This window comes from Gallus gallus, chromosome 1 (assembly GCF_016699485.2).
Source record: "Gallus gallus isolate bGalGal1 chromosome 1, bGalGal1.mat.broiler.GRCg7b, whole genome shotgun sequence".
Taxonomy (NCBI): domain Eukaryota; kingdom Metazoa; phylum Chordata; class Aves; order Galliformes; family Phasianidae; genus Gallus; species Gallus gallus.
The window spans coordinates 93,483,037-93,498,315 of NC_052532.1; the positions used below are offsets into that span (position 1 = coordinate 93,483,037).

The 15,279-nt window shown below is 37.6% G+C and overlaps 1 protein-coding gene across 4 annotated transcripts in view; it reads right to left on the reverse strand.

Annotated features, from left to right (window-relative positions):
* Nucleotides 1–7,224: 7,224 nt before the first annotated feature.
* The window catches only part of CADM2 (cell adhesion molecule 2), a 655,431-nt gene continuing 647,376 nt past the window's right edge, over nucleotides 7,225–15,279 (reverse strand). For all 4 annotated transcript variants that reach the window (XM_040651269.2, XM_025144700.3, XM_015298395.4 and 1 more), the window contains one exon: nucleotides 7,225–14,930. In XM_040651269.2, coding sequence (XP_040507203.1) covers nucleotides 14,812–14,930 — 119 coding nt within the window. In that variant the 3' untranslated portion in view covers nucleotides 7,225–14,811. The remainder of the gene's footprint in view (nucleotides 14,931–15,279) is intronic.

Below are 15,279 nucleotides of genomic sequence, written 5' to 3' on the forward strand. Positions count from 1 at the left end.
GGGAGACCTCATTGCGGCCTTCCAGTACTTGAAGGGAGCATATAAACAAGAAGGGCAACGGCTGTTTATAAGGGTGGATAGTGATAGGACAAGGGGGAATGGTCTTAAACTGAGACAGGGGAGGTTTAGGTTAGATATTAGGGGGAAGTTTTTGCACACAGAGGGTGGTGATGCACTAGCAACTCCAGGTTGCCCAAGGAGGTTGTGGATGCCCCATCCCTGGAGGCATTCAAGGCCAGGCTGGATGTGGCTCTGGGCAGCCTGGTCTAGTGGTTGGCGACCCTGCACATAGCAGGGGGGTTGAAACTAAATGATCATTGTGGTCCTTTTCAACCCAGGCCATTCTATGATTCTATCATTCACACTGTGCTGGGCACTGTGTTCTTTAGAAATCAGTCATATGCATTTCCTGGAGCTTAGCAAAGCTACTGAGAACAGCTTTGCTTGTGGAATTTTATAAGGACATTTAATTCCCAGACCTTTTCCTGTGTTCCTACAAGTCTCTCATGTAACTACTTCTCAGCAGTATCTGCTCTTGATTTTCCTCTGTCATATTAGCCAAAACCTCCTTTAGTTTATCACGGAACATCCCATGAATTCCAGTCAATATATAGGACTTTAGAGAAAAACAAAACAAAACAAAACAAACAAACAAACAAACAAACAAAACAAACAAAAACACCCAAACAAAACAGTCCCCCTACCCTTTTCATCCCCAGTTGTAATTGAACATTTTCTGACTCAAAACAAGTACACAAGCAATATGACTGTGCCGGACACTCGTCCTTCCCAGTATTATCCCTCTCCCAGTTTCTGAGTATCTGCTTAGACACAAGCTGTATGGCTGTCTCTGCATCTTGGAAGAAGTCAGTGCATTTAGATGCCACTAATTTTTTTCTAGGGTAGAAAAGACATGGGACAGTCAGCAGGACTGGAATGTTCCAAATGTTCCTTGCCATTTCTTTCAAATGGCTCTAATGCTGCCAAACTAGAATTTTGACTTAAGAAGTTATTCAAAATGGGAGGGAGGGGAGAGGGGGGGGGGGGAGGGGCAAAGAAAGAAAAAGCCTGGAAGGAAGGGAAACAAAAAAAAGCCTGATGAAAGCTTTCCTTTCCCAGAACACTACATCCATCCCTTTGCAAAAGCAATAATTGGGTTCTATATTTATGTCCATCTGAATCAGGAGTAATTTTGCAGAAGTCCAAGGAGTTAGGCTGCTTTTAAAATGAGCTAGCTTTAATAGAAGTCATATTTATTTCTGTGACTCTCTTCACTTTTTTCATACATGTGTGATGTTTATCAAATCATTGCTGGTTCTTTATTAGAAAAACTAAATCAGATCATAAATAAACTCACTCATTAGTGACATGAGGCAGTAAAGGCTGTCCTTTATCTTCATATACAATGATCCCAGTTTCTACAGAATACTTCATTTCCATTTGCAAGAGATTTTCATGACTCGCACAATGAACTCTGTGGCTCATGAAATTCTGACATCGATCCTCTCTCCCTTCTTTCAGTTAATTGTAACAAATTTCATTGCTTTGTTGTAAAACAGATTATTTCTGGGAAGGCAATTCCTACCCTAGATACATAAGAAGGTGAAAGATTTCCAAGTTTTGTCTCTTGAGCATATTAATAATGCACCGAGGTTTAGCTTCTTTCAGTATGAATTTAACGGAGGGGTGTTAGGGTTTTTTTTAGCTAATAAAGAAATGAGGATGTCTGAGAGTCACTGTTTCTCATTCTTTTTGGCAAGCACCCGATTAAGTGGGTGGCAGCTGGTGACAAAGGCTGTGACTGCATTTGCCATTTTCTTATGAGAGCTGAAGCAGAGCCCTGGCCTGAAGTAATTGCTGCTGAGTTCTAGCATGGTTAGGGAGGAGGATTATGCAGATGTAAATATTTATATCAAATATGCTAGTTCTACTTCAAGCTGCTAGTGTGGCTACACCCCAAAAGAATAGGGAGGGCTTAGTCAGTGTCATAATTTCCCATTACTTAAGGGAGGTGGTGGTATCTCTTTTGGCCACAGGAACCTCAAACAATTGACCTCTGCTTTACGGTCTACTGCATATTTTATGTTGAAGGTGCTGCCTGTGGGCAGCTCACTCTCTCCTGGACTCCTTACTTCAGTGCATGTTTTTAGTGGTACTCTTTGATCAGTTCAAATGCTACTTGTGAGTGACAGTAAAAATCCTTCCTGCCAGGAACCTGATGTGATGCCTCCTCAGTCCCAGCTCTGGGAACTTTAAGGCATATCCGCAACACTGAATGTCAGCCTGCCCTCATCTTCTCTTTCAGAGGTCTTTCTCCATCTCCACCTTTGTTTTTTACATTTCTGTTTTATTTCTTTCATAAATCTTTTTGTCACCTTAGCCGAATCTTTGCCCACATCTCCCTTCTTTAACTCATGATGCTCACAGTGCCAGGTGAGGCAGCACTGCAGCATGTCCTCCTGACACCACTTTTCCTCATTCTTCTCATATTTCTTGTTCTTCCCCATCACAAACAGCAGATATAGTTTTCTCCCCGCCGTTCCCAGTTTCTCACAGGAACAGTTACTTGTTAGCTTTGTGTGTTAGAGGGAGGTAGTGTACTATCTGTTTTTGCACTACAAAAAGGCAGAATGGTCATGATTCATTTCCTGAATGAAAACTCAGACTCAAGGCCCCAATGGAATTGAAACTAACCACACTGTATTTCCCTATTTCCCTTCTATTGGAAAGAAATAAAAAATAATGCTGGCGGAGTGAGTGATTTGGTGGTTGAATCACACACTGATCTGGTGCTCCTGCTGACACTGGCACTCTGTCAAGGTGCAGAGCAGCCAAGGAGCAGTGGCACAACCAACAGCTGCCTTCTCACCCTGGGGGCAGCAAATCAGGGACTGATGGTAAAGCTCTTTCCCACTTGAATGACTATGGCCTAGTTGTACTGAGAATAGCAGGCAAACTCAAAATGTTTTCCTGTAAACCCCTCTGTATATATTCATGCCTCCTTTAGGCTGAATATACCTTTTGGTGAAAAACGTTCAACAAAAATTGCTAATCAATGAGTAAACCTAAAGTTAGTTTACTTGTGCTACACAAAGCACCAACACCAGCTGTAGAGGTGTAAAATAAACGACAAAAACAGAAAGCTGTGTCCTGAGAGAATACAGCAGATATAAAATCATGAGCTGGGAACAGAAGAACAAGCTGGAGCTCCCTACTTGGTAAGAATGAGGCACAGAAGAATACATGAAATAAGTATTGTGTTTGTATGTGTATATCTATACATCTGTGCCCCTCTGCTTGTGTTTGTGAGCTTGTGTGAGCTAAAAATGAAACCTCCAAACTACAGCACTACTAATTTCATACAGAACCACAATGCTGCATTCACGTTTCAGTAACCTGTGTTATGAAATGTGAACAGACTTCTTACGCTCTCTTAACCGCTCGTCAGAGGAGAAGCTTATGATGTGTAAATGAATCTCTGTAATGACCTACTGACCTTCTTCCCTTCTACTCAGTGTAATGATGTAGTGCTCAAAAAGGATTTCAACTGCTGCAGGAGGGTTGCTGTAAATGGGGAAGGAGCATGAGGCACCCAAAGAATGGTTGTGGGAAACCATACCTCAGCCTTGCAACTGTCCAGTGCCACAGGATTACTTCTCACCTGCAGCAGCTTCAGCTGTGTCAGAAGTGCAGCATTCATCTGCTAGCTGAAAGAAGAGGGCACCAGTCTTAATTGCATCATGGAAAACAATATTAATGGGTTGCAATGTCTGTGTGGAAGGCCCACAGCACACCCCAAACTGATGCAGTCATATTTCTAACCTCCCAGCAGGAGCACTGCTGCCCTCCTCTACAGCAGCAGCCATGACCTTTACTTACTAGCTTGAGGCAACAAAGACATCTGAAGGTGGTGGCAGCAATACTTTGTGGCACTTCTCAGGGAGCCTACCATAGTACAATGAAGAAAACTACTGCTGGCCATGAAGAATACCTTCAAGCACCCTCAAAGGGGTGGCAAATTTGTCTGCATTTTCTTAGCAAGCTCAGCCTGCTCCCTGTAGTTGGCGTCCTAAAATTTTTAGAATTTAGTCTAAGGTCCTGATCTTCATCTTGAAGGCCCTCACAGGCCAGATTTGGGAGCAGCTGAGAGACTCCCTAGAGCTCTTAAGTTTAGATTACCATCAGTAATTTAATTCCTCCAGCACAATGAGGGTTTTACAAGGAGAATGTCCTAAAATTGGAACATAGAATCCCACAGGAAGAAAGGACCATCACAAAGGATACTATTTTTTCTCCAAGTGCTTTTTATAATCTACACTTCTTACATAAACATAAGGGAAAATGAAAATAAATGAATAAATAAGACACAGTGCTTCATTGCACACACAGTCCTTCATGGGGAGCAGATGAGAAAATAAATATGACAGCTCTTAGTCATGTTGCTTACTGCTGTTCTTTAGGGTAATGTCACACTACGTTAGTAAGTGCAATATAATGATGTGCTTTAACTGAATCATATCATGGCAAGTGCACTTTTGTCTCTAAGGTGAGCATTAGATGGTCCGGAAAGAGTAAAAATGCACTGGAGCAATTACAGAATTATAAGAAATATTTTCTTTTTCCTAAGCCAGAGCTGGCTAGTGTTCTGACAGAAAAACAAAAGCCTTTGCAAAAGGTGTACTTTCTAATTCTCCGTACTTTCTATTCAACTTCATTTGTCCAGGTCGAAATCCTGATTTTCTTGTTTCTTCTCTCTGTATCTTACATATTCCTACATGTCTATAAGCCCAATCAGCCTAAAGCTCCTTGCAATGACGAGCACTGCCTGTTGGCTACGCATTGGCATCAGTGTTTTGGAGAACGTTTCTCACTGTACCATAGCTCTGTGATTCTGCTGGTTGGACCAGATCCTTTTAGCACCTTGTGCCGCTGAAGCTCTAGAATTGAATACAGACTGAAAAGAAGAGCAGCAGCATGACAGGTTCCCCTTTGGTCCTAGACATGGAGAGGGTCAAACCTGTTTCCCAAGCTATTGGGACATGCACAGCTTTGCCTCCTCTCCCTGCATGCTCCCTTTCCCCAGCCAGCTGGCATGACTTGGAGGATGTGCTCCCTCACAATACACTGAGCAGGGACACTTACTATCCTCACCAGCTGACAGTAGTGCTAATTTCCTGTAAGATGCTAGAGAATAAAGAAGAGAGTTCTTTCTAAAAATCTTTCCGGCTTGCTTAAAAACACTCTCTGTCTTCTTTTTTTTTATTTCCTCCATGCAGCTTGCAGAATCAATAAAGCCCTTGCCTCTTAGTCTTGAGCAGCAGAGGAGTTATTGCGACCAACTCAGCAGGAGCAAGAGCTTGGGTAAGTAAGTAGCCCAGAGCTAATCAGAAGTGCCCTCCTGTGGCTCAGGATGCTGCCAAGTGCTTGAAGGAGAACCAGAAGGCAATGTAGCATGACTCTTTCGTCAAGCAAGGAACCATCTTCATTATTCTCCCTTGATTATCTCTGAATTTCACTAATTGTACTTACCTTTACCTTGCACTTACCAGCAGAGCTTGACAGTGTTGCTCTGTAACATTATTTCTGAAAGTTGTATGTCTTGATATAGATGATTGATAACTATGAAGAAAGGGAAGTAAACTCTTTTTTTTTTTTTTTGCATCCATGTATAATGTGATGGCCTAGCACAGAGAGACTCTGTATACAATTAAATTATTCTCAGTATTCCATGAAATTTCAAGCAATATTTACAGTTTTTTTTGTTTGTTTTTTAAATCATGTTTGTTTCCATTTATGTTATTCTCGTTGAAAAACAAAGCAAAACAAAACAACAGATAAAAAATAAAACTGTATTTTAATACTGTGGGGTATACAGCAGGCAGGTAATTAATTGCCTGTTTATAAAAACACTTTTATGTATATGAAATGTCTGGAGACATCCAAGATGAGGTTGGATGGGGCTCTGAGCAGCCTGATGGAGCTGTAGGTGTTCCTGTTCATTGCAGGGGAGTTTGAACAGATGGCCTTTAAAAGGTCCCTTCCAAGTCAAACAATTCTATGGCCCTATGATTTTATGAAACAAATGTAAGGATTTTATTATTTTTTTAAGAGAATCATGCAAGAGACATAGTAGATTAGAATCATCACAGCAAGCATCTACTCAGGGAAAGGCACAGAGTAAAATGCAGTTACTTTTGGTGAAACTTTTGGTTGATTAATGTGAAAAGGACAGCGCTAAGAGAATAACAGCTTGAACACATAAAAGTATAAACGTGGTGGTAGATTGTGTCATTTCATAGATGATGTCTTTTTCCTTGGGTACAATGTAGAATGTTAGCATGCTTTGTTTCAATTAATGGTCAAGTGACCCTGAGGATCATCTTGTATTCTCGACAGTTGTTGTATTTAAAAAACACACCATTGCACATTTACAAATTCCTTAAGGAAAAATATCTTGATTTAGAAAAAAAGAAATGAACAAATCTGCTGAATGCAACACGACTGTACATTTGCTAAATGAATGCCTAGTTTAGGTCATAGGAAAGATACACCATCAGAGATGCACAACGGCACCAGGATATCCACTGTGTAGAGAAACCAGCTTCAGCTAGTGTTCCACTCTGTACCTGGAACTTGTTTCTTTTAACAAGGACTCCTCAGAATTTCCTCTTCCTCATTATATTTGCCTATCTTCCTTTGACCTCAGTGGCCTTTTGCCCTTTGTAGCATCAGTTAAAGGTGATAAGTGGTATAGAAAACCTTGGATGAATTTTCTAGCTCCTTCAAGAGCGCTGAACCACCATTTAAGCCCCACAGTCTTAAATGCTTTTTCAGCACTTGACCTCTTCAGAAGCATGAGTTTCTCCTACAGTGAGGACAGCATTCAAAAGTTACTTTGTCAGTCAAAAGGAACTATAGTAGGAACTATAGTCAAAAGCAACATATAGTAAATAGTTTCTAAACATTAAATAAAACAATTGAATTTGTAATTATCTGTAAAATACCAATGTCTGCTAGATTACTTTCTTAGACAACTTGTGTAATCTCAGAATTAATATTTAAAGAAGCATGTAACAGTTCTATTAGAAACAGTAAAATTGGCTCAGTGAACAGTCTGTGTGTACAGCCACTGGTCTAAATCAACTCCACTGCCAATCTGGCAAGCACAAAGAAATACACTGAATGAATATTAAATGAATAGACAATTCAGGAATGTCCAACAGATAACTAAAATTGAAATTTTATTTTTTTCAATAATATTCATCAGACATTTTTCTGACAAGACTTTTCTGAAAGATGAAGTGCAAATGGGAACCCTGTAAGAATGTTTAGAGGAATTGTACATGACATTTTTTAAGCGCCACTAAGTACACATTGAATACTTTGTAAGTATATAGGCATAGCAACATGCAAGTGTCATGTACCTAACATTACAATATGCATTTTGTCTGCTTGAAGTTATTAATGAAGAAATTAAATGAAGTAAATGTGTCTCTGTCATCAGTGCAATATGTTTAATTCCCAGGGGTTTTGTTTTCAAGGTAGTGGTTTTATTTTTGAACCATTCAACTGTATCCTTCCAAAGGTGTGAACTGCAAGAGTAAGAGCAGTGGACATTGGACTTCCCTGGAGAATAGACTTAGGCTGTCTGAATAGTTCCAGTCCTTTCACAAATTATGTCTTATTATTTATTCTAGGAAACTTCCTGCTGAACTTTTTTTTTGCTGTTTCTTTTTTTTTTTTTTTTTTTTTTTAGCTATAAAATATGTATCCTCAGAGTAAAGGATGCACAAGAAATGCTTTGTCATTCTGTTGTAAAGGAACTAACGAGCAAATCAAATGTGCATTAACAACTTGAGCCTTATTCTTTTGAGATCAATAGGCATATTGTATCTAACTTTTTTGGAAGCAGAACGTATATGAACCTAGTAATCCATGAGTTCACTCTCTTGGCTCACTGCTGAGGATGAAGCAGATGACTGTAGGTTATATTTGCATATTTTTATGGATGCTGTACAGGGGTATAAGGAAATCTCCTTTAACTGAAAAAAAAACAGCATGTGCAACTGTGCATTTACTGGCTTTAAGCAATATGCATAGAAAGGAGGGAAAGAGGAAGTGCTAAAGAATTCAGCTCAGCAGTTAAAGACTTTTCCCCTCTTAATAAACAATGCTAACAGTTAATTATTATCATTTTCTTTATAAAAACCGTCCGTCTGAATGTATTACGAAGGCCCTTCAACAGTTTTGTTGTAGAAGAAGACTAAGAAAAGAGTATGTTGAGAAGCAAATAGTATCAGTTTTCCTCAGCATTATGCATAAGGACTGGGTAAGGCTACGTGTAGTTGGTGCTGAAATGTGAGATTGGAGCTCAAACAGGAAATGCTGCTGGCTTAACTCTGAACACACGGACAATGCTGAAGTGCTGACCCCAAAAGGCTTGGCTTTGCAACTGAACTCTTAAAAAAAGATGAAAATAAAAATCCTTGAACATTTCTCCAGTAGTAACACAGACTGCTCCTAAAAAGAGCCTCTAAAATGGAGACTTTGTTTTCTACCTCCTTTCCAATCAGACTGCTGCATCTAGCCCAACAGAGAATAAATGACTCAAAACATGGAACATAGAGAGCAAATCTATCATAAACATAAACATCATAAAGAATTTGCCATCTACTGAGAGGCATCCTTCTACAGGAACCCCCTAGAAATGCAGAGTCAGCGTATTGGCTCTACACCATCTTCTGTCTGGATGTAAATACACTAAACAGTGCTGAAGAAAATGAACCTAGCTTAGAAACAAGGTGATTCCTAGCTGTGGGAATAATTCCTTAAAGGGCTGCTGGAAGCACAGAAAGCTTAAAGCACCCCAAGAACATGGAGAAGTGTGCTATTAAACCATGTTTATACCTTTATTTCCTCCTGAGTTAAAGCAAGTGCAGAGCGATGGGTTAGATTCACCAAAAGTAGGAAGGAACTGTGCTAGCCTCTGTCAGTGCTAATAGACAATGTTCATTTGTGTTGGAGGTACTAATTCAGACCCATTCTGAAAAACCATGTAGGGCACCTTTAGGAATTTCTGCTTCTGATGAGTTTCTACTCTGCTCTGTTGACATCAAAAGCAGCCCTGCCCATTTCATTTTGTCATATTGCTTGCAATAGTCCTTCCCTGTCCAAAATGCATTGAGTGTTTTTAATGTAAACATGCTCTTAAAATATGTTTAAATAAGTAAGAGATATGTCAGAATATCTCAACAATAGTGGTACTGCATATTTAATTCAAAAGCTTGCATGTGCTTTAAAAAGTTTCTCTTCAAAATTGCATGTCTTTTACTGGAAAGGAATTGTGTAGAAGTTGGATTGCATGCCACTGTCTAGTACTGACTAAATATTGATATGGTATAGCAGTTCATTTTTAAGCTGTTTGGGATGAACCCCCAGACAGTGAAAATTGGCCCACGTTTAAGGCAATAGAGTGAAGCTGATTTATACCAGCTGAGGCTGTGTCCTTATGCCCTATTGTAATCCCAAAGAATCCCAAAGTCAGCAAAGAATAGGGCAAGTATTACCAACCTAGGCAATATTTTCTTTCTGTTTTTAGCAGAAAACAAAATTACAATCATCTTATTTCAAGACTACATCAAAGACTCAGTAGTAATTTAAAATGTACACAAATATCTCGTAGCTAGTATTCAGACTAGGAGGTAGATGTCATATTCAAGGAATAGTACAACGTGGAAAAATGCTAATGGCAGTTGCTAAATACATCTATTTGCCTATTGCCTATGCCACAAAGGAGAATTATAGCAAATGGCAGCTAAAAATAATAATTAAAAAAAAAGACTTACAATGTTCTTTTCTTCTTTTGCTATACTATGTTATCTGTCTTTCAGTGCATTACCTCCAGTGGGGTCTGATGGAAAAGTGGCAAGAATTGGAAGGATCAGTAATACAAAACTACATGTTTACAAAACATCAGCTTTATCATTAAAGGCATCCTCTGTGCTCTGATGGAAGCAATTGGTACTTACAATTTAAGACTGCCTGGCATTACTGAGCAAGTGGTGGAAATTCCAGGTGAGGTGATTCAGCAAAATAGAGGTCAGGAGAATGCCGTTCTCTCTTTCTCTGTTGTTTCTGCTAAAAATGGCAGGGCATATGGCAGCATATTTCAGCATCTTAACATACTAGGCTCCCTTGAGGACAGAAAAAAAAAGAGGAAACTTGTACTGTTCAGCCTGAAATAGATTACTGAACAGTGTTGCCAGACACAAAAAAATGCTGGCAGCAAAACCATCAGCACAGTCAGTGTCTGCCTTTGCCTAAAGGTGTTTCAGTGATACTTAATGAGCCTTAAAGAGATAGAAATTAAAGCTAGTGAGAATAATGAGGAGTATAAGCATTTTTATAAATCAGTTGTCACTGAAGGTAGAGGAATTATACATATTGCATTAGGATATCTGCTGCTTGTATATGTACCTTCCTGGTTTTCCTTGTGACTGTTAGGGGTTGTTCCCCTGCTTGAAATAATCAAAATGCATATTATAATTACATGGTTTTCCAAAATCCATACACAGAAAGTACAAGATACTTACATGTAAATACACTATATTTACCTATATTTTTGCATAGTTTTTAGTGTGTACTTTGTGCCACTTAATAAAAGCATTACTCGCATATTTTTTGTTTGTTTGTTTGTTTTTCTCTATTCTACAGCTTATTCAATTAAAGTAGAAGTATCTGGGTTTTGGTATGTTCATCACAGAGTACCAGTTCCTTGGAGTGTAGAGATCAGACACTTGGAGGAGTCTGGATAAGCGGTGGGGAAAGCTGCAGTGTGAACATGATGTTTTAAATCACCTCCTTAATTAAGAAATATGGTATCAGATTTACAGTGCTAATTTAATAAACTTACCTTTAATTTGAATGGAATTATAAAGGTAAGAACTCTGTTTTCCTTTTGGTAACACTTTACAATAAGTGGCACTAAATTACACTATAACGGCTATGTTACAGGGAAGTACATGTATCTACGCTGTAACTGTTGAAAGAGCTACTGTACATGTGCGTACATGGTAATTTCAGTGCTGTTACAATCATGAATTACATAATTACAGATGATTCTGTCCTTTCTTTTCATCGAAATAGTTTTATATATATATATATATATAGTATACTGTCATGAAAATACACAAGATGTTAACTTTCATGTCTCATTTAGAAAAGTTGTTTTTCTCCACACATTTCTTTATAGAGGGAGTCTTGGTGCAAGATGAACCACTCCTAAGAAATGTGAAAGCTTTTTAAGGTGTTCTAGCTTAAAATTCTGAGCCTCAAAATTCAACATCAGGTTCCCTAAACTGTTTCTTAGTTTGTCTGATGATGTTAAAAGAGTGTGAGGATGCACCCCTTGTCTTCTGATGCACAGCTTTCCTGTCCAAATCATGAGAATGTTTTTCAAACATTAGAAAAAAAAATTAAAAAAAAATCTACATTTAAAAGTGTAGAAATAATCAGCAATCAACACTGTAAACAGTACACTGGCAGAAATTAGCTACCTGGTTTTGAGAAAACTACTCTGCATGGGCGTGAGGGAGAGGATGTCACACATTTTGGCTAATGTCTTCCCATTCAAAAACTTCATTTTATGCATTTGCTGGGTACCTTGCAACCATCTTCAAAGCGATCTTTCAGAATGGGATCTTGACTAAAGGAAACAGAAAACTGGTTTAAAAACCAGCCCAAGCTTTGAGCCATGGTTTTGCTTACAAAAGAGAATGATGCCTCTTTATACCTGGTACAGTAATTTCAATCTGTGAGGACTAGATAGGCTTGTAAAGTGCTACCCAGTCAGAATTTGCCATTTATGGCTGATTGTTGTGGTGTTTTTTACACCTGCCTTGTACAGATGTAAGTGACATCACAAGGTACAAGATAATGGAAGATCAACTGCATTAAAAAAACAGCACATATGAGAGGTTTTAATTGGAAACCAATGAAATAATGCATTTCAACAATCCTATTCATATTCTTTTCTTTTCTTTTCCTTTCTTTTCCTTTCCTTTCCTTTTTTGCAAAGTTTAAATGCTGTTTTTATGCTGCTGGAGAAAATGATTCAAAACAGTTACCCCAAGAGCAATCCTGCTTTTGAAGGTCCTGCCTGACCTTGGTTGGGCAACAGTTCAAATAAAAACTCTACTATTCAAACAAGCTGGAGTTAGGAAGAATAAAAAAAGGCATAAACATCATGCTTGTGGGGAATTCCACTTGAGCAAATAAGGCCCTTGTACAGGGAAGCACTTCTTTTTATGTGTAAGAATAGTGCCTTACAGTTCAATGGAACTTCTCCCATGCCTGTCACTGAGTGTGTGCTTAGACGCTTAGTTCAGTCGGGCCCCAGGTACTGAAATGAAACCTTGCAGTGTGTGACACTGTATTGTGGCTAATGGGAATTACAGTTGTGACAGGAATTCAAATTTTTGGTACTAAACTGAATGACTTCCTTTGCCAGCCTTTTTACATGTGTATGCTTTGAAAGACATGAATATCTTGTAAACCTATACTAGTTTTCAATGTGTCTAGTAGCACCTACCTGGTTCTCTCAAACTACCATATTATATTAACATATTATTGCATTTTTCCACAGATGGGTATGGAGTGAACTGTAAAAACAAGCATGCAATCACATCAATGCAGACTAATTTCTTTAAAATGTCATACTGTATATGATTTATTATGTTAACACTCAACCACATCATATTATTTATGTCTGTATATTTTGAAAAAAAGTGCTGCTGGATTGACGTCACCCTTTTTTCTTAGAAATTAACAAGATAAATGCTTCAACAAAAACAATTAAAATACTCTAGCATTGTCCTTAAAAGGTTTATACTCTTTTGATAAATACTCTGACACAGCACCTTTATCTTCCATTTTTCCATACTACATGATGTCATATTTCAAACTCTCCCTTTCCCACACAAAAATAAAATCCCAGGAGAAAGTCCTTTACAGTAGACCATCATGCTTTTGGGCTTCACAAACAAGTACAGAAACCAGAGAGAAATATTCTTTTGTCAAAGGTGCAAAACTCAGGAGTACAACAAACTCCATCGAGACTAACTTGCATTCTCCAGTGTAGAATCATTACTAAGAGCTGTTATGGCAACCTTGTTACTTCATTGGAAGAGGAAATAAGCCAATGGGCTTACAGTGTTTTGTTGTCGCAGTTAAGAGCATGTGTTTTTCAGCTGTCAATTACACAAAAAATTTCAGAAATATTTCAAACAGAGACTTTAACTGTGGAGCTAAAAGCATGGCAGGAATTCTCTATCATTCACGGTGACATAAGTTTGTACCTCACAAAATGCATAGACAGGAATTTAATATAAAGAATTAGTCCATTTACTGTATACACAAAACATATATCTTTTGTTTTAACATTTCTATTTTTTTTTTACTTTTTTTTTTACCTTTTTTTTTTTTTTTTTTTTTTTCCTTTTTTGGCAAACCAACATAGAGAAGCAGCTCTGGAACTGCCAAATTAAAAACAGAGAATTTTTGCAACTCAATAGTATTTTTAAGGATTGTAATCAAATGTGGTTGTAATTTAAAACCTGAGGCTGTGCACTGGTTGTTAGCATAAAACTACCTTTCCATATAACATTGTGCTTCCATTGTATAACAAAGAAAAAACTAACAGGAACTAGAAAATTTTGCTGCTGAACAGTGCTAGGACATACAGACAAAATAATAATAATAATAATAATACATGTTACCTACTCAGAATATTGATTTGAGTCATATCTAAAGGGATATAATGGACATCAGAAAATGCCTACTTGTGACTGACTTAGCTACTGCCAAAAAAGTTGAACATGTTTCAAACAATGTTTAATTGAATTTATTATATGCACTATATACATATACTAAAATGTCTTGCAGTCATGCCCCATGAACGCTTCAAATTTGTGTAGGCAGGTGAGTCCATGTAAAGCAAATAAATTACAAGAACAGAAATTACTCAAAAAAAAAAAAAATCCCTAATCTTTGTGATCCCAAAAAAGCAGTAGAAGGGCAGGACAAATTTGTTTCAAATGAAGCACTATTATCTAAATTTGCAGAATCAGTTTAGCTATTCAGCATGATTTTACCACTGAAACATGGCACTGCTGTCAAGGTACCATTTAAAACATAATAAAGCAAGGCAAAACAAAAACTTCAGTGGATTGACAGTTGTTTTTTTTCCACCAAATCCAAGCACACAAGAAACTATTCTACAAAGACTTCTGTTTGTATTTCCTAGGGCATATGTCTCAAAAACAAGTTGCTTTTTAATTGTAGACATGTATAAAACATTCTTTGTAAACCTCTAGTCTTAGACTTAACATTTTATGTAAGTAAATTAGGTCCTTACCTAATAGTATTTGTTATGAATATTGTTCTATGACATACTAGTAGGGACCATGGTAAAAGAAACTGAAAAAGAAGAAAGCTGTATAACATTTAAAAATGTAGAAAACTTGAATTAAGATGATGATTAACATTGTTAAGGCTGTATATTCAAGCACTGTATGTTAAGAGAGCAGTGGATATGAATTTTAGGCAATAAGAAATGTCCTGCTTTATACATGATGCTGTAATTATATAATGGGGATGTCAACAGCTGATTGTTGGCATAAACTGGCTACTTAGAGCAGATATGCGAGTTAATAAAGATAGTAGAAGATGGAAGAAATGAAGTCTGAAAAATGATAGCCAGTTTTTTCCAGCATTCAGCCTGATAAGTAAAACTCCAAGATTCTAGCTCTGCATCTAAATGAAATACTCTTTTTTCTCCTCTGCATTGACTTGGCTGCCTTCTGCATTGATAATGGCTGTGTCGGCATCAGGTGCATCTTCAGCTCCTTTTGCTTCGTTTGTTAAATATGTTCCTATGGGAATCAGTACAACAGAAAAAAAAAAAAAAGAAAAAAAAAAGATTAGTTTTTTTTTAGGTTTACATAGTATTATAGGAAGTACATTTCTAACAATACTCTAATTGCTTCATGAATGGACAGATTCTTTTACATATTTTTGTATGAATGATTCTCTTAGGCTCAGCTTTCTACTTTGTCTATGAAATATCTGTAGTATTAACACTGGTAACCCACATGCACAAATTCACATATACTCATAGTAAATTAAGGAAATGCATTAGACCACTTTTTATTTAACTGCAGTACTATGCAATATATTTTGTAATTACAGAATAAACGATAAAATCTCAGTTATTTCATGGAA